The sequence below is a fragment of the Stegostoma tigrinum genome, chromosome 10 (assembly GCF_030684315.1).
Source record: "Stegostoma tigrinum isolate sSteTig4 chromosome 10, sSteTig4.hap1, whole genome shotgun sequence".
Classification (NCBI taxonomy): domain Eukaryota; kingdom Metazoa; phylum Chordata; class Chondrichthyes; order Orectolobiformes; family Stegostomatidae; genus Stegostoma; species Stegostoma tigrinum.
The window spans coordinates 87,453,045-87,478,444 of record NC_081363.1 but is presented as its reverse complement, the minus strand read 5'-3'; the positions used below and the strand labels follow the sequence as shown (position 1 = coordinate 87,478,444).

Sequence of the window (25,400 nt, the reverse complement as noted above, 5' to 3'; positions counted from 1 at the left end):
TTCAGGCCTTCAAACGTCAGCTTTCCTACTCCTTTGATTCTGCTTGGCCTGCTCTGTTCATCCACCTTGTTATCTCATGAGGTAGAAAGATTGGTCCACCCTCTGTGTTTGTCTCTGTACAAACAACTATTTGAGTACACACAGCAGTGAGGCAAAGTGGTCTAAGATGGTGGATTTAAGCTCTGGTCTGTATTGAGTTGTGGGTTTGAATCCCACTTCTGTCACTGGTGATGTACCCCCAGACAGTTTCCTCAAAGGGACTGGGGGCAACTGCAAGTTGGGGTAGTATAGTGCCTAGCACTACTGCCCCACAGCACCAGGGATCTGGTTTTGATCCTAGCTTCAGGTGACTGTTTTGTGGGGTTTGCATATTATGCAATGGGTTTCCTCCAGGTGCTCCAGTTTCCTTCCATAGTTCAAAGATGTGCAGGTTAGGCGGACTGGTCATGTTAAATTGCCCATTTTGCCTGGGGAAAGTGCAGTGGTTACAGGGATGGGATGGGGCTAGGTGGGATAGTGTAGACTAGATGGGCCAAATGGCCTGCTTCCGGGGATTCCAGATTTTACTTGAATTCGAAGTTTCTGCCCTGGGTGCGTCATTACCGCAGACTAACATCCATATTTCCCAAACATTTTTAATAAATGAAACAAGTGTGTGACAATTGCGATGGCACATAACCTGTTGTTTTCTCAGGATAACAGTCGAACAGTTCTCCACCGCTGTTTCTTCAGGATACTATCACATATTTGTCTCTTCCTAAACAGATGTGAAAACATTTCTCCGTCTGTACTGACTGAAACCTAGGTGTAGTGTTTGAACCATGGGCATCGTTGGTCCTGTCATGAGAGCGCTCCGCACTAAATCACTTGTCCAGAACACCCGATCATTCGAATAGGAGCCGACCGCCGCGATCCAGACCACCCGTCAATCAGAATACGGTCCCCGCCCCGATCTCCGCCCTACCCAATCAGCGTGTTCCCCTCTGCGTCATCCATGAGATTAGCGCCTGCAGCAAGCCCAATCCCCGCCTCTGATTGCCAGCCCGCTCCACCCACTGCACTGATTGACAGCCCCACAAACGCGACCGCCGCGCAGAATGGCACGCCCATCGCCCCGCCTCTTTACGGGCCGACTGACCCTCGCTCCGGCCCGGCTGGATCGTCCTCTTGCCCTCTCCCTGGCGCTGATTGATGGTTTACCCTCGGCTCGCCCCCATGTCCTGATTGACAGAGCCTCGACACGTCCCAGAAGTCCTGATTGACAGTCCCTCGACCCACCCCCATGTCCTGATTGACAGTCCCGCGGCCCGCCCCATATCCTGATTGACAGTCCCTTGATCCGCCCCATGCCCTGATTGACAGTCCATCGTCCCGCCCCCCTCCTTGTGCGGACTGATTCGGGATACTGACTGGCCGGTAGAATGGCAGTGCGAGGAGCGAGTGTGTCCGAATAAACATCTCGTTCGGGCGCGTCAAAATGACATTGGCCCCTGAAGCTTCGGCGGTGAAGTAGAGCTGATAAGACTTGCTCTCCTGACTGATGGCCAATGTACAAGTGGCCGTGAGGGTCCGACCCCTCAGCAAGAGGTGAGTAGAGAAGGTGAGGGTCAGAGAGAGAGAGAGAGGGAGGAGGGTGTGAAGGACGAGAGTGGATTGGAGGAAGAGAAGAGGGGAGAAGGGTAAAGAGGTGAGGAAGAGTGGGACTAGGGGTGAGGGTAGTGATGTTGGTGTTGGGAATGGAGGGAAGGTGATGTGAAAGTCAGGAACGGAGGAGGTTGTACCACAGGGAGCTACGGGGGTGGAGTGGTGAGGGAGAGTTGGTGAGAAGGAAAGGAGAACTAGAGAGACAGGGGAAGAGGAGGGGAAGGGAAGAAAAGAGAGAAAGAGAGGAGAAAGAAATGAGGCAGAGGGGTTTCACAAAAAGGAGTTGAAGAGGGAAGAGTGTGCGGCAGAAGATGTGTAGGATTGGGGTTGGGCGAAGAGTGGAGGGGGATGGGTGGTGTGAGTTCGGTTCCTGGGTGAGGAAGTTTGTGCAGAGAAACGAGGGTTGGGTGGAGAAAGAGACATTTGCCAAAATAATAAAAGTAAGGCATGGACAGGATTTGAGGCTGGGGAGGAGGATTGTTGGAGTGTGGAGGATAGAACTGTCAAAAATATTGATTTGCAAAGGACTGTGTTTTTCTCACTGAGATATGTCAAAGTGCTCTGTGTTTCATTCGTCGCTCTTGAGAGACTAGATTGCAGTGAAACCCTATCTCAAATCCAGACTTGAGTTGATTCTGATAAGCTAAATCACTGTTGTATGATTATTAGATTATTTAACTGGAACACAATTCTGCATGTTGCTTTATTGTTAGGAGAGCAGGAAAAGGGCAGACCATAAGAAATCATTGGTTAAAGCTGTCGTTCTTAAAGTAAAGTGCTTCCAAATTTGCTTATAACATAATCTGGTTGGCATATGTTCTGATAATTGAAAGGGAAAGTTAAGTGCTAGCAAGGATTTAGTAAAGACATAAATTACTGGTACGTCAGCAAGTCATTGCTGAGTTTCATGCACTGAATATATTGTGATAACATCCCCAGAGGAAATGCCAGTAACAGCTGAAATGAATGTCATACATGCTGCTCCTTCCTCCAGCTTTGATGAACAAAACAGCATTGTACACTTCTAGAAGTTTGATTTAAAAATAAAAATCTTCAGTTTTATTTTGTGTAAAGACTTCAGAGCAAAGCTTAAACAATTATGACTAAAATATTGCATAAGTTAGTGTATGTTTCATGCAAATATCTCTTGGCTATATTTAACATTTTGTATTCAGACTTGCCTTGGGGTAATTTGCTCTGGTGTTAGAAACAGAAAATGGATCTACAGCAAAGAGTCTGCAGGGGAGCAATGGAGGCCATTCAGAAAGGAGCCGGGGAAAGTATGGGTACAATATGGATCCTTTAGAGGGAAATGTAGGAGCAATAAGTTCAGAGAACCCTGAACGTTTAGAACAATTCAGGACTGGATAAAGAGGAAGAGTAGGAAGATCAAGTCCAAAGGGAACAATTGAGCTGTGGCCCTAGAGGAATACAAGAAGTGCAGGAGAGAACTTAAGAAAGCCATTAGAAGACCAAAAAGGGGGCATGAGAAAGGTCTTGCAAACAGAATTAGGGAGAATCCTAAGATATTTTATAAATACAATAAAGGAAGAGGTCATCTAGGGAAAGAATAGGGTCCATTAGGGACAGCGGTGCTGGGTAGTACGCACCTGTGTATGAAGTACAGGATCTTGGAAGTGTGTTGAATGAATGCTTCTCTTCAGTCTTCACTCTGTAAAATGAGAACAAAATATGGAATTCAGGAAAAGAGACTGTAGGGAACGTGCACAGTTTGACCTAGGAAATATGGAGATATCGGAGGCTCTGTCAGGCTTAAAAATAGATAAATCTCCTGGCCTGGATGAATTGTATCCCAAACTGATATGGGAGGTGAGGCAGGAATATTTATTTCCTCCCTGGTGACAGGGGAAGTGCCAGAGGACTGGAGGACAGTTAATGTGGTTTTAAGAGCGCAAGTAGAGATGAACCAGAAAATTTAGACTGGTGAGCTTCAGGTTGGTGATACGGAAACTAATGGAGAAAATTCTTAATTAAGACCCATTAGGAAAGGCATAGGCTAATTAGGGATAGTCAGCATGGCTTTGTCAGAGACAGGTCATGCCTAATAAATTCATTAGAATGTTTTGAAAATGTAATCAAGTGTGGGGATGAGGGATGTTCCTTCAAAGCTGAAGGCCCCACAAAGGAGACTGACTGAGAAAATTGAAGTACGTGGAGTTGAGGGAAACTTGGCATGATGGATCGGAAACTGGCTTAGTAATAGGACACAGGGTAGTGTTGTAGGACAGTTGGAATGACTGGAAGCCTGTGTCCAGTGGTGTACCGCAAGGATCAGTAGTGGGACCCTTCTTTTTTGTTTTATATGTAAAAGTCATATGTATAAGTCATATGGATGAAAATGTGGGGGAATGTTGAACAAATTTGCACACAACACCATGATTGGTAGAGTGGTTCATAGCGAAGGAGATGGTTGTCGGTTTAGAATTTAAAATTAGCTTTATTGTCACCTACAGAATGAGTACAGTGAAAAATTTACAAGTCACCACTAATGGTGCCATTTTAGGTAGAATATAGAGCATTACAGCACAAGAAGAGGCCTTTCGGCTCACAATGTTTTGCCGAACATAATGCCAAATTTAACTAATCTGTCTGCATGTCCTGGGTAATATCACTCCATTCTTTGCATATTCATGTGCTTATCTAAAAGGCTGTTAAATGCTCCTTTAATATCTACCTCCACCATCAAACCAGGCTGCTCATTCCAAACTCCTGCCATCGTTCTGTGTAAAATAAAAACTGGCCTCTCATATCTCCTTTGAACTTTCCCACTCTCACCTTAAATGCTGCCCCCTAAAAAAGATTCTGACTGTCAACTCCAACTATGTATCTCATAATTTTATACACTCCTATCAAGTCTCCCTTCAGCCTCTGCAGCCTCTCAACCTTCAGCACTATCCACATCTACTCATGGAGCTCCAGCCTGACACCCTTCCACCACTACCTTCTGTCTTCTTTGGGCAAGCCAGTTCTGAATCGATGTGGCCATCCCATGCATCTTAACCTTCTGGATGAGCCTACCATGAGGGACCTTGCTGAAAGCCTTACAAAAATCCACGTAGACAATGTCCACTGCTCTACTCTCATCGATCACCTTTGTCAGCTCCTTGAAAAAATCAAGTTAGTAAGACGTGGCCTGCACATAGCAACACTGTCCCTAGTTAGTCAGCTGGTACAAATCGAACTCTGTACAAGTTCTTAAGTACAAATTCTTAAGGGAAAGAAAAATTAGAAGAATAAAGAAAAAAGTACAGCACTACGGATCATAGAAATAAATTAAAAAATAGAGAAATAAAATGTTCAGAATAACAGTCCTTCCAACCCAGTTCATGCTTGCACCAAGCCTCTAGTCCCTGCTCGTGTTCACCTCAAAGCTCTTGAGACCGGGAGACCACTCTAGAATCAGAGGCTGGAAGTCCATGCTGAAGCCATATCAGGCTGAAGGAATGCCTGGCCACTAAGAGACAGCCATGACAGGCCACTGAGAGACTGCCACGCCAGACCGAGGCCAGGAGTCCAAGTCTGCGCTGAGGCCAGGAGTTCAGGACATCGCCAAGAAGGAAGAGAACATGAGAGAAGATACTGAAAAAAAAATGGACAGTGTGGACAAGCTCTAGCTGAGGAGCCTTACGTCGCTTCTATCTTGATCTGCAGGTTACTGGAAGATATAGATTGGTTGGTTAGATGGGCAGACAATGGTAGATTGTATTTAACCCTGAGAAGTGTAAGGTGGTGCACTTTGGAGAAGAAACAAGATGAGGGAGTATTTAATGGAAGGACAATGGGTAACTTAGAGGAACAGAGGGATCTTGGGGTGGTTATTCCCAGATTCCTGAAATCTGCAGAACGCATGAATAGAATAGTTAAGGCACACTGGACACTTCCTTTCATCAACCGTTGCAGAGAAAGAACAACAAGGAGGTAATGTTGGAGTTGAACAGAGTGTTGGTCAGTTCTGGTCATCTCTACAAGAAGGATGTAATAGCGTTAGAGGTACAAAAGAGGGTCACCATGATGTTGCCTGGGTTGGAGAAATTGAGTTATAAGGAGAGATTAGATAGACTTGAATTGTTTTCTTTAGAGCAGAAAAGACTGAGGTGGGAGATGATTGAGATGCATAAGATTATGAGGGGCATGGACAGGATGATTAGAGAGGATCTGTGTCCCATGATTGAGGAGTTAATCATGAGAAGGCATAGTTTTAGGGTAAGGGCCGGGAGATTCGGAGGGAATTTGGGGAAAAAAACATTTTCACTCAGCAGGTAGTGGGAAGTTGGAATGCATTGCTTCAGAAGGTAGTGGAGAATAGAAATCTTACAACCTTTAAAAATATTTGCATGGGTACTCCAAATGTCATAACATTCAAACAGATAAATGGAAAATTGGGATTAATGCATGTTAGTGGTAGTTATATTGCTGCGGACTTGTTGGACTGAAGGGCTGTTTCTGCACTGTATGAATCTACGATTTGGAGATTGAACTAGGGATCAGTGGTGATTGCTGTTCAAATATACTGCAGAGAAAATGCAGGGTCTGTTGTTCGCTGAAAACTGTAGATAGTGGCTTTAAAAGGAGACAGTTTACAGATGCTTGCCTTAGTTGTAAAGGGGCCAAAATTTCTGTTTGTTAATCAGCCAAAAACTGAACAGAATTAAAAAGAAACAATATTCTTCTTCTCCTTCCAGTAAGGTCCTGGTTTAAAATTTTGCATTTAACCAAGCTTATTGCTGTCTATCTTTGGTTACAATCAGGTGATCGTCCTTGGATTGTTTTACTGTATGAAAAGGCCACATTAAATTCTGTTATTATCTAATTTAGCAAAAATTCAGGAACCCTACCCATGTTCTGTTTTTGCCTCCGCTTTGCTTCACTTTTACGTTTATTATGGATTTTTTTGTGTAAATGCTTGAGAAGGTGATAAACGCAAATTCTCTTGTGTTTCAGCGAAGGTCTTCTGGAAATACTTGTTTATACAATCCAGTGCAAGTTGTCTATCAAATAAAAAAAATGTGGATTCTGGAAATCTGATGTAAGAGCAGAAAATTCTGGAAATGCTGACTAGATCAGGAGAAAGAAACAGATTTAACATTTCAGATCAGTGACCTTTCACCCTTTATGTGGTTCTGTGTCAATATTTCCAGATTAGACCACTGTGAAACACTTGGAGGTCTGAAAAATGCCCAGTGAAAGTTGTTAAGGAGGTCTTTTAAAATACGGTAAAGAGAAGGTAGAATTGCTCAGAAGGTAGTTTGCATCATCCAGTGACTTCAGTAAGTACCTTTTAAAGACAGCTCAGTCCTGCTGACTGTGTACCTATTTTTTGTTAAGCTTTGAGGAATGTTGGCCCACTTTTTTTTTGGCAAGTGAGGAGGGTTTTGATCTTAATGGTTAGCACATTTTGGTTACAGTTGCAGTGTGAAAACAATTATGCAGACAAAGTTATCAACATTGTTGTTTTAGCTTTGGGAAGTATGGTAGCTCAGTGGTTAGCATTGCTGCCTCACAGTGCTAGGAACCCGGGTTTGATTCCACCTTCAGGCAACTGTCTGTGTAGAGTTTGCGCGTAATCCCTGTGTCCATGAGGATTTCCTGCGGTTTCCTCCCGCAGTCCAAAGATGTGCAGGCTAGGTAGGTTCGCCATGCTAAATTGCCTGTGGTGTTCAGGGATGTGTAGATAAGATGGGTAAGAGGGGGATGGGTCTGGGTGGGATGCTCTGAGGGTTGGTGTGGACTTTTTTGTTAAGGCTGAAGGGCAGAGCCCAGTTTGGCAGAACCCAAACTGGGTGTCATTGAGCAGGTGCTACTTGATAACACCATTGATGACGCCTTCCATCACTTTATTGATGATTGAGAGTGGACTGATGGGGCAGTAATTGGCTGGGTTGTATTTGTCTTGCTTTTTGTGTACAGGACATACTTGGGCAATTTTCCACATTGTCAGGTAGGTACCAGTGTTCTAACTGTACTGGAACAGTTTGGCTAGGGCCGTGGCAAGTTCTGGAGCATAAGTCCTCAGCACTATTGCTGGAATGTTGTCAGGGCTCGTAGCCTTTGCAGTACCCAGTGCCTCCAACCATTTCTTGATATTATGTGGAGTGAATCAAATTGATTGAAGACTGGTATCTGCAATGCTGGGGACCACTGGAGGAGGCAGAGATGGATCATCCACTCAGCACTTCTATCTGAAGATTGCTGCAAAAGCTTTAGCCTTATCTTTTGTACTCATAGGCTGGGCACCTCCATCATTGCAGATGTGGATTTTTGTGGAGCTGCCTCCTTGAGTGAGCTGTCTAATTGTCCACCACCGTTCACAACTGGATGTGGCAAAACCGCAGAGCTTAGATCTGATCTGTTCGTTGTGGGACCGCTTAACTTTCAATATCACTTGCTGCTTTTGCTGTTTGGCGTGCAAGTAATCCTATTTGTTGCTTCTCCAGGTTAACACTTCATCTTCAGGTATGCCTGGTACTGCTCCTGGCATGTCCTCCTGCATTCTCCATTGAACCAGGGTTGATCCCCTGGCTTGATGGTAATGGTTGAGTGAGGGATATGCTGAGCCATGAGGTTACAGATTGTGCTGGAGTACAGTTCTGTTACTGATAATAGCCCACAGCACCTCATGAATGCCCAGTCTTAAGTTGCTAGATCTGTGTGAAGATCTGTGTTTAGCAGGGTGATAGTGCCACACAGTACAATGGAAGTTATTCTCATTGTGAAGGTGGGACTTTGTCTCCACAAGGACCGTGCAGTGGTCACTCAATGATACTATCATGGTCAAATGCACCTGCAGCTGGCAGATTGGTCAGGATGAGGTCAAGTATGCTTTTCCATCCTGTTGGCTCCCACACCAACTGCCACAAACCTGGTCTAGCAGCTATGTTCTTTAAGACCCAAACAGCTTGATCGGTAGTACTGCTGCCGAGCCACTCTTGAGTGGTGGACATTGAAATCACCTACCCAGAATACATTTTGTGCCCATCCCATCTTCAGTGTTTCCTCCAAGTATTGTTCAACATGATTCATCAGCTGAGGGAGGATGGTTTGCGGTAATCAGCAGGCGGTTTCCTTGCCCATGTTTAACCTGAATCCATGAGACTTCATGGGGTCCAGCATCAATGTTGAGGACTGCCAGAGCAACTCCCAACCAGCTGTGTACCACTGTGCCGCCACCTCTGCCCTGTTGGTGGGATAGGACATATACAGGGATGGTGATGGTTGTCTCTAGGGCATTATCTATAAGGTATGATTCTGAGAGTATGACTATGTCAGGCTGTTGCTTGTTTAGTCTGTGAGACAGCTCTCCCAATTTTGGCACTAACCCCCAGATTTAATTGAGGAGGACTCTGCAGGGTTGAGACGGCGGTTTCTAGTGTCATCTTTTTGGGTGCCTAGGTCAATGCTAGTGATCCGTCTGGTTCCATTTCTTTGAGACTTTTTAGCAGTTGATACTACTGGGTGGCATTCTAGGCTATTTCAGAGGACAGTTGAGGGCCAATGACATTGCTGTGGATCTGGAGACACATGTAGGCCAAATCAGGTGAGGATGGCAGATTTCCTTCCCTGAAGGACATTAGTGAACTAGATGGGTTTTTCTGACAATTGACTACAATTTCGTGGTGATCAGCAGATTCTTAATTCCAGACTTTTTTTATTGAATTTGAATTTCACTGTCTGCCATGGTGGGATTTGAACCTGGGCCCCCAGAACGTTAGCTGGGTTTCTGGATTAATAGTCTAGCGATAATACCACTGGACCATCACCTACCCTGCACACAGTTTTGGATTCTATCTGCTTCCAGATGCAGACAATGTTGGTATCCTCGAGGTCATATAGAATGTTTTCCCTGATCCCAGATAATCGTGAAGCTGGCTGGAACTTTGTCAATAAACTCTATACTGTTACACTTCCAAGGGGGCATGGGGACATTACTGGCTGGGCTTCCATTTATTACACATCTCTAATTGTCCAGAGGCCAGTCAAGAGTCTACCATATTGGTTGATTTATTGTCACTTGTACTGAAGTACAGTGAAAAGTTTTGTACAAACAGAACATAGTAAGCAAGAATGTACAGGTCAAAATGACTTAGACAGAGGCACGGGCTACATTGCACAGGGCGTGCACCACGCGAGATTTCATTAGCAAGATCAGTCATTATTTGAGCCTACAGAGTCCATTCATCAGTCTAATAATTGCCAGGTAGAGCTGTACCTGAACGAACTTGTGTGTACGTTCAGGCTTCTGTACCTTCTGCCTGGCTGAAGAGGTTTGAAGCAGATCATTACCGGGGTGCAGTGAGTCTTTGATGACGTTGGCAGCCTTTCCGCAGCAGCGAGCTCTGTAAGTGGATGGAAGGTTGGCTTCTGTTATGGTCTGGGCTGTGCACACCAGATTCTGTAATTTCTTATGGTCCTGACCAGAGCAGTTGCCATACCAGGCTGTTATACACCTGCATAGTATGCTTTCAGTGGTGCATCTGTGGAAGTTGATGAGGGTCCTTGTGGACATACCAAATTTCCTGAATGCCTGAGAAGAAGAGGCATTGTTATGCCTTCTTGACTGTTGTTCTATGTGGGCAGCCCAGGATCAGGTGTTGGCTATCGTCACTCCGAGGAACTTGACGCTGTCCACCCTCTTAACCTCATTTCCATTGATGTAGGTGGGGACGTGTTCCCCTTCTTTTTGAAGTCAATGATGCATTCTTTAGTTTTTCTGACATTGAGAGAGAGGTTGTTTTCATTGCACCACATCACCAAACCTTCTGTCTCCCTTTTGTGTTTTGACTCATCGTTGTTAGATATCCATCCCACAACAGTGGTGTAATCAGCAAACTTGTAGATGACGTTCTTTCAGATTTTAGAAACACAGTCGTGTGTGTATAGGGAGTACAGTAGAGGGCTGAGGACGCATTCTAGGGGGGCTCCAGTGTTGAGTGTTAATGGAGTGTAAATGGAGTCCATGGATGGAAGGATGGTCTGGGTTCTAAACACCACCTTCTGTAGTTTCTTACAGTCCTGTGCAGAGCAGTTGCCATACCAGGCCATTATGCACCTGCACAGTATGCTTTCAACGGTGCATCTGTAGGAGTTAGTGAGCATCCTTTGGACATTTCAAATTTCCTGAGCTGCCTGAGGAAGAAGAGACATTGTAGTGCCTTCTTAACCATCATATCTACGTGGAAAGTCCAGGGCATGTCGGTTACTGTCACTGAGGAACTTGACACTCTCCACGCTCTCAACCTCAGTTCCGTTGATGTAGGTGGGGGTGCGTTCTCCTCCCTTCTTTTTGAAGTCAGTGATCAGTTGTTTAGTTTTGCTGACATTGAGAGAGAGGTTGTTCTCATTGCGACATGTCATCAAGCCCTCTATCTTGCCTCTGTATTTTGACTCATCATTGTTAGATATTGGCGCTTCTACAGTGGTGTCATCAGAGAACTTGCGGAGGGCATTCATTCGGAATTTGGCAACACAGCCATGGGTGTACAGGGAGTACAGTAGGGGGCTGCAGTGTTGAGTGTTATTGTGGAGGAGGTGCAGTTACCTATTTTCACTGCGGCCTGTGGGTCAGAAAGCTGAGGATCCAGTTGCAGAGGATGGAGCCGAGGCCAAGGTCGTGGTGTTTTAAGATCAGTCTGGAGGAGATAACGGTATTGAAAGTGGAGCTGTAGCTGGTGAGCAGAAGTCAAATGTATGTGCCCTTGTCCATATGTTCCAGGGATATGGCGTCCACTGTGGACCTGTTACAACAGTAGGCAGATTGTAGAGGGATCAAGGCAGAGCAGAAGACTGGAGTTGATGTCTTTTGAAGCATTAGAGCCACTGGGCGGTAGTCATTAGGGCACATTGCATGTGCTTTCTTAAGTACGGGGCTGATGGTGGTCTTCTTGAATCAGATGGGGACTTTGGCTTGAACGAGGGAGAGAGTGACGGTGTCAGTGAATACTTCGACCAGTTTGTCCGCACGGGATCTGAGTGCTCGGCTGTGGACACCATTCGGGCCCTTCGCTTTCCTCAGTTGACTCCCGGGAAAATCAACCTGATGTCTGCAGTGGTAACTGAGGGAACAGGTGTGCCTGGTGCTGTCAGGGCAGGTGTCATTGTCACGCAGGTATTCTGCTCAAACCAAGCATAGAAAGTCTTGATTGGGTCCACTATCTTGCTCGGCTAAGTTTTATATCCTTGTCCTAACTGCTGGGAGTCTGCTTGGTAGGTTTAGGTCTCTAACCTGGTCTGGTACTGCCTCTTGGCATCCCTGATGGCTTTGCGGAGGTCATATCTGGATTCCTGGTATGAGTCTAGATCATCTGACTTGAATGCTGAGCATTCAGTGGATGCACCAGATGCACCATTGAAAGCATACTGTGCAGGTGCATAACTGCCTGGTATGGCAACTGTTTTGCACAGGACTGTAAGAAACTACAGAAGGTGGTGTGTAGTCCCCACTTCAGGGGAGTGGATTTCCCGGTTCATCTAAGGTTTATAGTTAGGGAGCACTCATATTGACTTCTTTGGTATGCAGTTCTCCATGCGTTTGCTAACAAAGTCCGTGACGGTGGTGATGTATTCATCTAGGTGTTCTGCTGAGTACTGTAACACAGATTGGTCCACTGATTCCAAGCAGTCCCACACACTGTGAAGGATCCTCCCATTTTAGCTTTCGCATGTAAGCTCGGAGAAGGAACACAGCGCTGTGATCTGATTTTCCGAAGTGTGGGTGGCAGCTGGAGCAGTAGGCATCTTTGGTTAGTAGCAGTGGTCCAGAATGTTCGGTCTTCTCGTGGGGTAGGAGATGTGTTGGTGGTACTTTGGCAGCACCCTCTAGAGGTTAGCTTGGTTAACGATGCCAGCCACAATGAATGAGGCCTTGGGGAAATTCATCTCCAGAATGTTTGTGGCGGTATTTATCACTTGTAAAGCATTCTTCACATCCGCATGTGGTGATATGTAGACTGCTGTTAGGGTAGCAAAGATGAACTCTCGTGGTAGGTAGTAGAGATGACATTTCAGGTAAGATATTGTAGGTCCGTAGAACTCGAGGTTGCTACGTCAAAGCAGCAGGAAGTGTTGATCAGGAAGTATAGCCGATTACCCGAGGACACAGTGCAGTCTGTGCTATGTATAGAGAACCTATCAGCTTGTAAGGCGCAGAGATAATGGGAACTGCAGATGCTGGAGAATCCAAGATAACAAAGTGTGAAGCTGGATGAACACAGCAGGCCAAGCAGCATCTCAGGAGCACAAAAGCTGACGTTTCGGGCCTGGACCCTTCATCAGAGAGGGCGATGGGGAGAGAGGGTTCTGAAATAAATAGGGAGAGAGGGGGAGGAGTACCGAAGATGGATAGAGGAGAGAATGGGTGGGGAGGTGGAGAGGGGATAGGTCAGTCCGGGGAGGACGGACAGGTCAAGGAGGTGGGATGAGGTTAGTAGGTGGGAAATGGAGGTGCGGCTTGAGGTGGTAGGAGGGGATAGGTGCGAGGAAAAACAGGTTAGGGAGGCAGGGATGAGCTGGGCTGGTTTTGGGAGGGGGAGATTTTGAAGCTTGTGAAGTCCACATTGATACCATTGGGCTGCAGGGTTCCCAAGCGGAATATGAGTTGCTGTTCCTGCAACCTTCGGGTGGCATCATTGTGGCACTGCAGGAGGCCCATGATGGACATGTCGTCTAAGGAATGGGAGGGGGAGTTAAAATGGTTCGCGACAGGGAGGTGTAGTTGTTTATTGCGAACCGAGCGGAGGTGTTCTGCAAAGCAGTCCCCAAGCCTCCGCTTGGTTACCCCAACGTAGAGGAAGCCACATTGGGTACAGTGGATACATTGGCAGATGTGCAGGTGAACATCTGCTTAATATGGAAAGTCATCTTGGGGCCTGGGATGGGGGTGAGGGAAGGAGGTATGGGGGGGCAAGTGTTGCAGGGGAAGGTGCCAGGTATGGTGGGGTTTGTGGGGAGTGTGGAGCGGACAAGGGAGTCATGGAGAGAGTGGTCTCTCTGGAAGGCAGACAAGGGTGGGGATGGAAAAATGTCTTGGGTAGTGGGGTCAGATTGTAGATGGCGGAAGTGTCGGAGGATGATGCGTTGTATCTGGAGGTTGGTGGGGTGGTATGTGAGAACGAGGGGGATTCTCTTGGGGCGGTTATTGCGGAGCGGGATGTGAGGGATGTGTTGCGGGAAATGCAGGAGACATGGTCAAGGGCGTTCTCAGCCACTGTGGGGGCAAGTTGTGGTCCTTGAAGAACACAGCCATCTGGGATGTGCGGGAGTGGAATGCCTCATCGTGGGAGCAGATGTGGCAGAGGCGAAGGAATTGGGAATAGGCGATGGAATTTTTGCAGGGGGCTGGGTGGGAGGAGGTGTATTCAAGGTAGCTGTGGGAGTTGGTGGGCTTGAAATGGACATCATTTGTCTACAGACCAAAAGTGAGCACACTTCCCCAGTAATTCACTTTGAGGCTGTATTTTGGAATGCCTTGAAGATGTGAAAAGTATAAATGTGAATTAATCATTACAACTTCTTTTTGAAGCAAATCATATGAGAAATTCAGTGATCCATTCTCCTACTACTTTCATCTAATCTTGTAAGGAGATGAAATGAATACCAGTGTGAAATATCTTGAAGGGGTAGGCTATGATTAGCCAACAGTATTGGACTATTTTCTCCTTTCTTTAAGACATGGGGACAGAAGTAGGCCATTCATCTTATCTAACTTGCCCCACCATTCAGTACAGTCATGGCTGTTTAAATCTTCAATGACTTTTACCTGTTCCATCCTCATGACCTTATGTACCATTGGTAATTAGCAATCTGTCAATCTCTGCCTTAAACATACTCAAAGACTTCCACAGCTCTCCAAGGTAGAGAATTCGAATAGTTCACAACCTCCACACCTTAGCCACAAATGGCGGTCCCTTATTTTTTTAATTGTGTCCCATTTCTGGACTATGTGCAAAGAAAATTACAGCACAGGAACAAGCTTGTTGGCCAACCAAGCCTGCACTGACAACCAGGGAAGCTATCTTAACTGCTTCTACCCTGTCTATTCTGTGATGTATTTTGTAGATTTTAATGAAATCACCATTCTTTCTTTGAAATGTCAGAGAATATAGGCTGATTTGCTCAACCTCATTGCACTCCACGTATAGAAATAATATCTTTGCTGAGTTAAACAGACCAGAGCCATACATAATATGCCTGATTTTCTGAAGAAGGATCCCGACCCGAAACGTCAAGCTTTCCTGCTCCTCTGATGCTGCTTGGCCTGCAGTGTTCATCCAGCTGCACACTGTGTTATCTCAGATTCTCCAGCATCAGCAGTTCCTACTATCCCCATACATAATATTCCGGATGCAGTCTAATCAAGTATCTATACAATTGACTTTCCCCTTCTCATTTGATGATTGTGGTGACCCCAAAACTCTGGCAGCCCTGAGACTTGATAAGGGAACCTTTTAGTTTGGTGTTGTAAACTAATGAGCTCGCCAGGTTAAGTCAGTTCAAGATTATTTGTTGTTGTCAGTAGATTGTCAATGAAAAATTAATGTATATGTTGACTTCTATGCATGTAAGAGAAACTTTCTGAAATAGGGTTTAGTTTTGCTTGTTCACAAGAAATGACAGTATTACAAAGAAACCTCCAGCATAGGAACAGGCCCTTTGGCCCTCCAAGCCTGCACCAATCAAGATCCTCTGTCTAACCTGTTATCTATTTTCTAACGGTCTGTGTGCATTTGCTCCCTGCCCATCCATGTACCTGTCCAAATATATCTTAAAAGACGCTAACGTGTCTGCGTCTACCGCCTCCGCTGGCAACGCGTTCCAGGCGCCCACCACCCTTTGTGTAAAGAACTTTCCATGCATATCTCCCTTAAACTTTCCTCCTCTCACTTTGAATTCATCACCCGTAGTAATTGAGTCCCCCACTCTGGGGGAAAAAGCTTTTTGCTATCCACCCTGTCTATACCCCTCATGATTTTGTAGACCTCAATCAGGTCCCCCCTCAATCTCCGTCTTTCTAATGAAAATAATCCTAATCTACTCAACCTCTCTTCATAGCTATTACCCTCCATACCAGGCAACATCCTGGTGAACCTCCTCTGCACCCTCTCCAAAGCATCCACATCCTTTTGGTAATGTGGTGACCAGAACTGCACACAGTACTCCAAATGTGGCTGAACCAAAGTCCTATACAACTGCAACGTGACCTGCCAACTCTTGTACTCAATACCCCGTCCAATGAAGGAAAGCATGCCATATGCCTTCTTGACCAACCTATTGACCTGCGTTGTCACCTTCAGGGAACAATGGACCTGAACACCCAGATCTCTCTGTTCATCAATTTTTCCTAGGACTTTTCCATTTACTGTATAGTTCGCCCTTGAATTTGATCTTCCAAACGCATCATTAATGATTGTGAAACAGAAATTACTGCCTCTTCTAAATAGTTTTAGCAATACAGTTGTTGTATCAGAACTGTACTTCATCAGACAAATTACAGGATGCATGGATTACAATTTGTTGTATTAATTATAAATTAATTTCTTGTTTTAGGATCATTTTCCAATTAATTCTTGAAAGACCATGTGATGAAATGGATTTAAAAAAATGACAACTCCTCAGGTACAAATTACAACATAGGAAGTCTAGCATCAGAAACAGAAATTGCAGGAGAAACTCAGCAGATCTAAGCACTTATGTGGAGAGAAAATAAGTCCAGTGACCTTTCTTCAGAACTCAGGAACTCTGGCATGTCTGACTGAATATTGAAATGCAATGTTTGCTTCACCTTTCTACATAATAAAAGTAGTTTTGATGTAGTGATATCCATTTTATATATACTTATATAGTTCGTCTCTCCTCCAGAGAAAATGCAGAAGGATCAAGTATAATTGTGCAAGTGGATGACAAGAGAGCCAGCATCAGAAATATAAAGGTAAGTGCCCCTCTGGAACCGTATCTCCAAGTAGTTATCCATTTAAGACAGTGGATTTTATTTTTCTGAAGGTCATTAACCTGTGTTATTATCTCATGCAGAGGGCTGGATTTTGAGGCTGAATCATTAAGTATGTTCAAGGCTAAGAGATTTTTAATCACTAACAGAATCAAAGAGTAGGAGATTAGGCAGGAAAGTAGAGTTGAGGATTAACAGATCAGCCATGATCTTCTTGAAGGTAGAGCAGACCTGATGGATTGAATGGCCTATTTCTGCTTCTCTGTCTTGTGATTTCTTGTCCTGGACCCTTTTATCTAACAAAAATCTATCTAACACAGCCTTGAGTACATTCAATATCCCAGTCTCCACTGTTTTCTGGGAAAGAGAATTCTTCAGTCAAACAACCATCAGAGAGAAACAAAGTTCTCCTTATTTCTGTCTTATTAGTGAGTTCTCTCTTTCTTAAACCATATCCAGAGTTTTAGTTCTTCTACAAGGGGAAATGTCCTCTCAGAATCTGCCCTATCAAATCCAGTCAGGATCTTGTAACGTTTAGTAGGATCACCTGTTATTCTTCTGAACTGCAATTGAAGCAGGCCCAACCTGTTCACCCTTTCTTCCTAAGACAAGCCTTCTTCCCAGTTGTATCACTTTTCAAATAAGGACGTCAAAACAGTATTCAGTTCTCCAGTTGTAGTCACACCAAGGCCCTGTCCAGCTGCAGTAAACCTTTTGTATTATTTCTCTTGTAATAAACACCATTACATCTGTTTGCCTTATCACTGGCTGTACCTGCATACTAACTTGTGATTCATGCACAGGACACCCAGAAACCCTACTATCTGTTTCCAGATCTATGGACAGTCCGGTCTGTAAACTTGAAAAAAATCAATACTTTTGTTCAATGTAATTATTTCAACAAAATACATTATTACTTAGAAGTTTTATGCGTGCAAACAAGCATAAAAAATTATGTTGACCTCTTTGTCGTGCTTGCCGTAAAAACTTTTGGCTCAAAAGGAGACCATTTTTGTTATTCATTCTTGGGATGTGGGCATCGTGGGTTAGGCCCAGCATTTATTGACCACCCCTAGTTAAAAGCCAAGGCATTGCTGTGGATCTGGCATCATATGTAGGCCAGACAGGTGAGGATAGCAGTTTCCTTCCTTAAAGGGCATTTGTGAACCAGATGGGCTCTTCCTGACAATTAACAACAATTTCATGATGCTCAGTAGAATCTTACATGTGGATTTTTAAAATTGAATTTAAATTTCAGCATTTGCCATGACAGGTTTTGAACCAAGGTCCCAGAACGTTACCTGGACCTCTAGCTGAATAGTCTAGTGATAATACCACTAAGCCATTACCTGCCCTTGGCTCACAGTGTCTACCACCTTTTTCAGAAAATAATCTAATTAGTCTCATTTTCTTGTGCTTTCACTTCTAAACTTTTCATTTCAAACTCATTTCGAAGATAGCAAATCTTTTTGAGCAGTAAATCTTTTAGACAGTTTAGGATAGAATTTGTATTTTCTGTCCATCAGGATGCCCATTGTCAAAAGTCTCTGGATAATTGTTTTCTATGTATAAATCTGATAGGACTAGCTGTGCTGTTTTCCTTCATGAGTGTTGTTAGCAGCTGAGAGTGATTAGGGTAAACAGGAAGCCTGAAGCTGTAGAGAAAGAATTCTTGATTTTAAAAAATGCTTTAACCTATTGAGTGCTGAACACCCTTAGCTTTAAATAAAAACATGTCGAGATCAGTCCTTATTTTATAATGGCGTATTATTCTTGAAGCATATTTGCAGCTTAAAAATGTAATTGAAGTACGATTTGCATGAGAAAATTCATATTCACTAAGTAATTAAGTTTAAAAACCAAGGGAACATAATGGTCTTTTAAGTGTAATAAAACAAAATGTAACAGAGAAGTGGTGAATGAATATTAAAACAAGAGATAATAAAGTTATAAATCAATATTCATTCCCATATTTCAAACACTAACATGTATGCAGTTTTTGTACCTTAAGGATTTTTGTGAGAACTCACACCATGTAAGATATAGGTACTTTTCTGTCTTGTAACTTAAATTTGTCGAACTTCTTGGGGCAGCAGTGACACAGTGGTTAGCTCTGCTGCCTCAAATTGCCAGGGACTAAGGTTGGATTCCAGTCTTGGGCGACTGTCTATGTGGAGTTTGCACGTTCTCTGCTGCTTGTTTCAGTTTTCTCCCACAGTCCAAAGATGTGCAGGTCAGGTGGATTGGCCATGCTAAATTGCCCTGTAGTGTTCAGGGATCTGCATGCTACGTGGAGTAGCCATGGTAAATGCGAGGTTACAGAAATGGGATGGGTCTGAGTGGGAAGCTGTTTGGAGGGTTATTGCAGACTTGATGGGTCAAATGGTCTCTATCTGGACTGTAGGGATTCTATTAAAAAGAATTCCTCTAATAAAACGCTCAGGTTTTTTCTCTGAGTAGGTAGTGGGAATCAGAAAATTTCTCCATCTGCCTTGGGAGACACTCTATTGAGTGGAGGGATTTTTTTTGGTGTGGGCAGGTGTGGGAAACTGCAGGGTAGAGTTGGTCTGTCATTTCCAGACACACAGCAGAGGAAACTGCTGGGATTGCTGGGTGTTGAGGAGGCTGTTCAAAAGATCTGCATCATTTATTTAGTTATAATTTTAGACCCTGTAGCCCTCACCTCTCTCAGCCCGTTAGTGCTGTTGCTCCAAATAGTACACGTCATGACTTTGTGCCAACCTACTGACCGCTTCTGCATCTTCTGTGGCAACTTCGCCAGTTTCCACCATGAGCAGAATTGTAACAGGCTGTTTAATTCAATTGGATATTTTTCAGGCTTTGTGAAATGTATGGAATTCTCAGAGGTCAGTATTAGCCCTTAGCTTTTCCTGACATGCACACCCAAGTACAGAGAACAATTTCAAACTCTGTGAATGCATGCAAAACTTGGATTCACAGTAAACTGAAGAGGACAGTGCAGAATTTAAGATATTGACAAGTTGGTGTAATGGGCAAATGAAGGTCGATGTGGATGAGTGTTAGGTTTTATACATATATATGGTAGAAGGAATGTGACCAGACTTTACGAAATAAAGTGTAGTACTTTAAAGCATGTGCAGGAATGAAATGACCTGGATGAATATTTGCATACGTCATTAAAGGGGGCAGGATATGTGGGGAATGATGTTAATAAAATCTATAGCATCATATACTTTATTGATAAACGTGATGTGGAGGAGCTGGTGTTGGACTGGGTTGGACAAGGTCAGAAGTCACACGATACCAGGTTATAGTCCAACAGGTTAGTTTGAAATCGCAAGCTTTTGGAGTGTAGCCCCTTCGTCGGGTGTTAGATCATTAAATCAGGTGTCATGTGGACTATAACCTGATCTTGTGTGACTTCTGACTTTTATTGATAAGGGCATGGTGTACAAGAGCAGGGAGGTTATCTTGAATTTGTAATTTTTGCTAAGTTAGACCTCAGTTGAAGTATTGTGCATTGTTCTGGGAACCACACTTTAGGAAGGATGTGAATGCACTGGGGAGAATACAGGATCAGGTTACAAGAAGGGTTCCAGGAATGAGAAGCTTCAGTTATAAGAAAAGATTGGAGAAGTTGGGACTATTTTCTGTGAAGAGGAGATTTGATAGAAGCTTTCAAAATAATGATATCTGGACAGTGTGAGTAGGGAGAAATTGTTGCTTTTCTTGAAAGGATCAAGAGTGAGAGGGCACAGGTTTAGTGATATGCAACATAATTGAATGTGTTGTGAGGAAAATAAACCTTTTCGTACAATGACTTCGAATGCACCACCTGGAAGTATGATGGAACAGGTCCACTTCAGTCATTCAAGAGGGTATTAAATGATCATCTAAGTAAAATTTATGTGCTGATTATGGTTGAAATGGTGGGATGATGCCCACTCAGAGAACCAGTGCAGGCCCGATGGGCCAAATGGCTGACTTCTGCACCCACAACAATTGTGAGATTCTGTGGTTTATGCCAAAACTTTTCCTCCCCATGACACTTGATTTAATGCTGCTGTCTTTTTTAATGACAAATCCTTCTATCCCAGAAAGTATCTAATTATTTTTGAAAGTAATTTATGGACTCTTCTCTCTGTGTCTGTGTGGGTTTACTCCAGGTGCTCTTATCACTCAATGTAAGAGACTGTTGGGAAAGAGAGGGTGTCGCTTTGGAAGCAACCTATTCACTTGGATAGGGAATTAATTCAGAGGTAAGACATAGAGAAAGAATGGTGGATATATACTCAAATTGGGCGGTCTTGTGGCGTCTTATAAACTTTCATTATAATTATAAATTACTTGATAAAATTGAGAATTGTAAATATAAGTTTGCTGACAAAACCAAGTTGGATGCTGTAGTAATTCATGTAACTTAGAGTAATAAATTGCAAAGGGATATTGCATTGAGAGCAGGTACATCTCTACCAGATGGAACAGTGCAAGAAAGGAGAAGGTTATCTGTTTCAGATCCAAGAAGGATAGATCAATGAACATTCTAGGTAGTCAGGATCAAGAGCAATGGTTGAGCGTAGAAATTGAGGAATCTCTACAGTATGGAAGCAGGCCATTCAGCCCATCAAGTTCACACTGACCCTGTGAGGAGCATCCCACCCAGATCAAGCCTCTCTATCCTGTCCCTGTAACCCTACATTTCTATGGTTGTCCCAGTTCCCCAGGATATCCCCGGACATTATGGGCAATTTAGCATGTCCAGTTTACTTAACCTGCGGAAGGAAACTGGAGCACCTGGAGTAAACGCACACAGACACAGAGAGAACAAGCAAATTCCACATAGACAATTGCCCGGGGGTGGAATTGAAACTGGGTTGCTGGTGCTGTGAGGCAGTAGTGCTCACCATTGAGCCACAGTGCTGCCCTTCTGAAGGAGACAGCTGAAGAGCTTGTGGAGGCAATGGTGGTGATCTTAGAGAAATTACTGGAGTCAGGGAGGGCCCCAGAGGTGGAAAATGGTTAATGTAATACCACTGTTTAAAAAGGGAGAGATTCAGAGATGGGGAATTATAGGCCAATTAACCTGACCTCGGTTGTTTGTAAAATTTTAGAGTCCATTATATGCAGTTGTGGAATACTTAGAAGTGCAGAGTAAAATAAGGTCAGCACAGCTTTTTCAAGGGCAGATCATACCTGACAAATCTGTTAGAATTCTTTGCGATGTTAGTGAACAAGTTGGACAAAGGAGAGCCAGTGGATGTGATCTATTTGTATTTCCAGATTTAACAAGGTAGTGCACAGGAGACTGTTAAATAGCAGTGTGAGGAGTGAGGTATAGCATGAATAGAGAATTGACTGACTGGCAGAAGGCAGAGACCTTTAGTGGAATTCTGCAGGAGTCAGTGCTGGGATCCACAACTGTATATGTTAAATATTAATTATCGTGACAAAGGAGCTGAGGTTTACAGATGATACAAAGGTAGGTGGAGGGAAAGGTTGAGGAAATGGGGAGACTGCAGAAAGCTTTGAATGGATAAGGGAGTGGGGCAAAGACGTGGCAAGGTTATGCACTTTGATAGGAAGAATAGAAGTGTAGACTATTTGCAATGAGGGAAAGGCTTTGGAAATCTGAAACACGATAGAACTTAGGAATTCATGGTCTCTTAAGGTTAACTTCCAAATTCATTTGACAGTTATGAAGCCCAGTACATTGTTAACATTCATTTTGAGAGGACTAGAATACAAGAGGATGCATATACTGCTGAGAATGTATAATTTGATTTGATTTACTGTGAAAAGTTTTGTTTTGCAAGCAGTAGGCAGATCGTTACATCGGACATACAGATCATGGAATGTTTAGACAGGGTGAGGTGTACAAGATTACGGCTGCACAGGAGGTGCACAAAAGCAAAATCAACAATTTTGAAATTAGAAAGGTCCATTGAGCAGTCTAATAATATCAGGGTAGAAGCTGTTCTTGGACCTGCTGATACATTTATTTAAGCCTTTGTATCTTCTTCCTGACAGAACAGGTTGGAAGAGAGTATTACTGGGGTGGGAGGGATCTTTATTGGCAGCAAGAAGTGTAAATGGAGTCCATAGACTGGAGTGGTTGGTTTCTGTGATGGTCTGGGCTACATACACAACTTTCTGCAGTTTCTTATGGCAGAGCAGTTGCTGCATCAAGCAGTTATGTACCCAGATAGAATGCTTTCTAGGGTGCATCTGTAAATGTTGGCGAGCGTCCTTATGGACATGCCAAATTTCCTAAGCTGACTAAGAAAGAAGAGGCATTGTCCAGCCTTTTTGGCCATCACTTACACATGGGAAGTTCAGGACAGATTGTTGATTAGCATCAGCCCTAGGAACTTGACACACTCGACTGTCCATCTCAGCTCCATTGGTGTAGATAGAGACGAGTCCTCTTTTTCTTCCTGAAGTCCATGATCAGTTATTTAGTTTTGCTGACATTGAGAGAGCAGTTGTTATCATTGCATCATGATAACAAGCATTCTATCTCCTCCTTTTATTCTGACTCATCTTGTCGTTGTTTGATATCCAGCCTACAACTGGATGTTGTCAGCGAACTTGTAGATAGCGTACATATGAAATTTGACCCCACAGTCATGAGTATAAAGGGAGCACAGAAGGGGGCTGAGTATACATCCTTGCGGGGTGCTGGTGATGATGATTAGCATGGAGGTGTTTTCTATCTTCACTGTGGTCTGTGGGTCAGGAAGCTGAGAATCCATTTGCAGAGTATGGAGCTGAGACCTAGGACTTTGAGTTTTGAGATGACTTTGGGGATTATAATGTTGAAGGCAGAGGCATAGTTAATAAGTAGGAACGTGACATAGGTATCCTTATTATTCAGGGGGTGAGTGCAGGGCTAGTGAAATGGCATCTGCTGTGGACCTATTTCGCTGGTAGGCAAATTGCAAGGGATTGAGGCAGGCTGGGAGGTTGGAGTTGATGTGAGCCATGAAAACCGTTTCAAAGCATTTCACGATTATCGAGGTCAGAGTCACTGGGTGGTAGTCTTTGAGGCACGTGCATATGTTTTCTGCGGTACTGGAATGATGGTTGTCTTCTTGAAGCAGGTAGGGACTTAAGATTGTAGCAAAGAGAGGCCAAAGATGTTAGTAAATACTCCTGCCGGCTGGTCTGAGTGCACAGCTGGGTACTCCATCTGGGCCAGTCGCTTTCTTCGGATTTACTTTCAAGAAGGCTGATCTGATGTCTGCAGTGTAACTGAGAGAACAGATGTGTCTGGGGCTGTCAGGGTAAGTGAAACCAAGCCACTGAACCGAGCGTACAAGGCATTGAACACGTCAGGGAGGGATGTGTTTTTGTCTGCTATTTTGTTCTGCTTCATTTTGTATCCCGGTGGCCTTTCCACAGGTGATAGGTGGCTGTGTGGTTAGTTTGAGCCTCTAACCTGGCCCAGTACTGACTTGGCATCTCTAATGGCCTTGCAGAGGTCGTATCTTGAATTCCTATAAAGTCTGTGTCATCTTGAGTTAAATGACGCATGCCTGGTTTTCAGAATGCAGTGGATTTCCTACTTCATCCAAGGCTTCTAGTTGGGCAATGTATGGATTGCCTTCTTTGATATGCAGTCTTCCACACACTTCTAATGAAGTCTGTGATAGTGGTGGCAGCGTACTTGTCTAGGTTGTCCGCTGAATTTTTGAATGTGCAGTCCACTGATTCCAAGCAGTCTCTGAGAAGCTCTTCCTCTGCCTCAGACCAGTACCGTACTAATTTCTGTGCTTAATCCTTATGTTTCAACTTCTGCCTGTAAACGAGGAGGAGGAACACAGCATTGTGATCGGATTTTCCAAAGTGTGGACAGGGTACGGAGCAGTAGGCATCTTTTGTTGTGTAGCAATGGTCAAGGCTGTTCGGTTCCCTGGTGGGGCAGGAGATGTCGCTGGAATCTCATTGAAAATTACAGAATACTGAGGCCTGGATAGACAAGATGTGTCCAGTAATAGGAGAGACCAGGACCCAAAGGCACAGATTCTGAGTGAAGGGATGACCCTTCAGAGCTGAGGTGAGGAATTCCTTCAGGCAGAGGATGGTTAATCTGTTGAACTCACTGTCGCAGAGGGCTGTGGAGGCTAAGCCACTGAGTGTATTTAAGACAGTGATATGTTTTTATTAGCAAGAGGATCAAAGATTTCAAGGGCAAGGCAGGAGAATGGAGTTAAGAAAAATATCAGTCATAATCAAATGACAGCACTGACTTGATGGGCTGAATGACCTAATTCTGCTGTGGTCAGATCTGTGATCTTTCTGCCACTGGAAATAGTTTCTGAGTCATTACTCCAATCCTCAGTAATCAGCGTGCATATTTGCCCTGAATCCCCTAAATTTTTTTTCGTTCGTTCTCAGGATGTCACTGGTTAGGCCATCGATAATTGCCCATAGTCAGCCACATTGCTGTGGGTCTAGAAGCATACATAGGCATATAGATAAAGATGGCAATCACCTTCCCTAAAGGTCATTGGTGAACTGGATGGGTTTTTATGACAATTAACCATCATCATGATCATTGTTTGATTCTTAATTCCAGATTTATACTGAATTCAAATTTCACCATCTGTCATCTTCAGAACATTGCCCGGGTTTCTGGATTTATAGATTGTGCCGTTGCCTCCCTGTAAATTGTCTCTAAAACTTCACTCATAGCGATCAGTGGGAGCGAAGTCACATGCTTCTATCAGAAACTGATTCGGTTTCAGTATCTGCTCAGTTTGTTGCTCTAACTTGTCCAGTCTCAGGTTCCCCCATTCTCTGCTCTCCTCAAGAC

General features: G+C 44.0%; 1 protein-coding gene across 1 annotated transcript in view; it reads left to right on the top strand.

Moving 5' to 3' along the window:
• The first annotated feature begins 1,411 nt into the window (after window positions 1–1,411).
• The window catches only part of stard9 (StAR-related lipid transfer (START) domain containing 9), a 383,628-nt gene continuing 359,639 nt past the window's right edge, over window positions 1,412–25,400 (top strand). Inside the window, exons 1-2 of the mRNA XM_059649369.1 lie at window positions 1,412–1,587; window positions 16,516–16,585. Coding sequence (XP_059505352.1) covers window positions 1,541–1,587; window positions 16,516–16,585 — 117 coding nt within the window. The 5' untranslated portion in view covers window positions 1,412–1,540. The remainder of the gene's footprint in view (window positions 1,588–16,515; window positions 16,586–25,400) is intronic.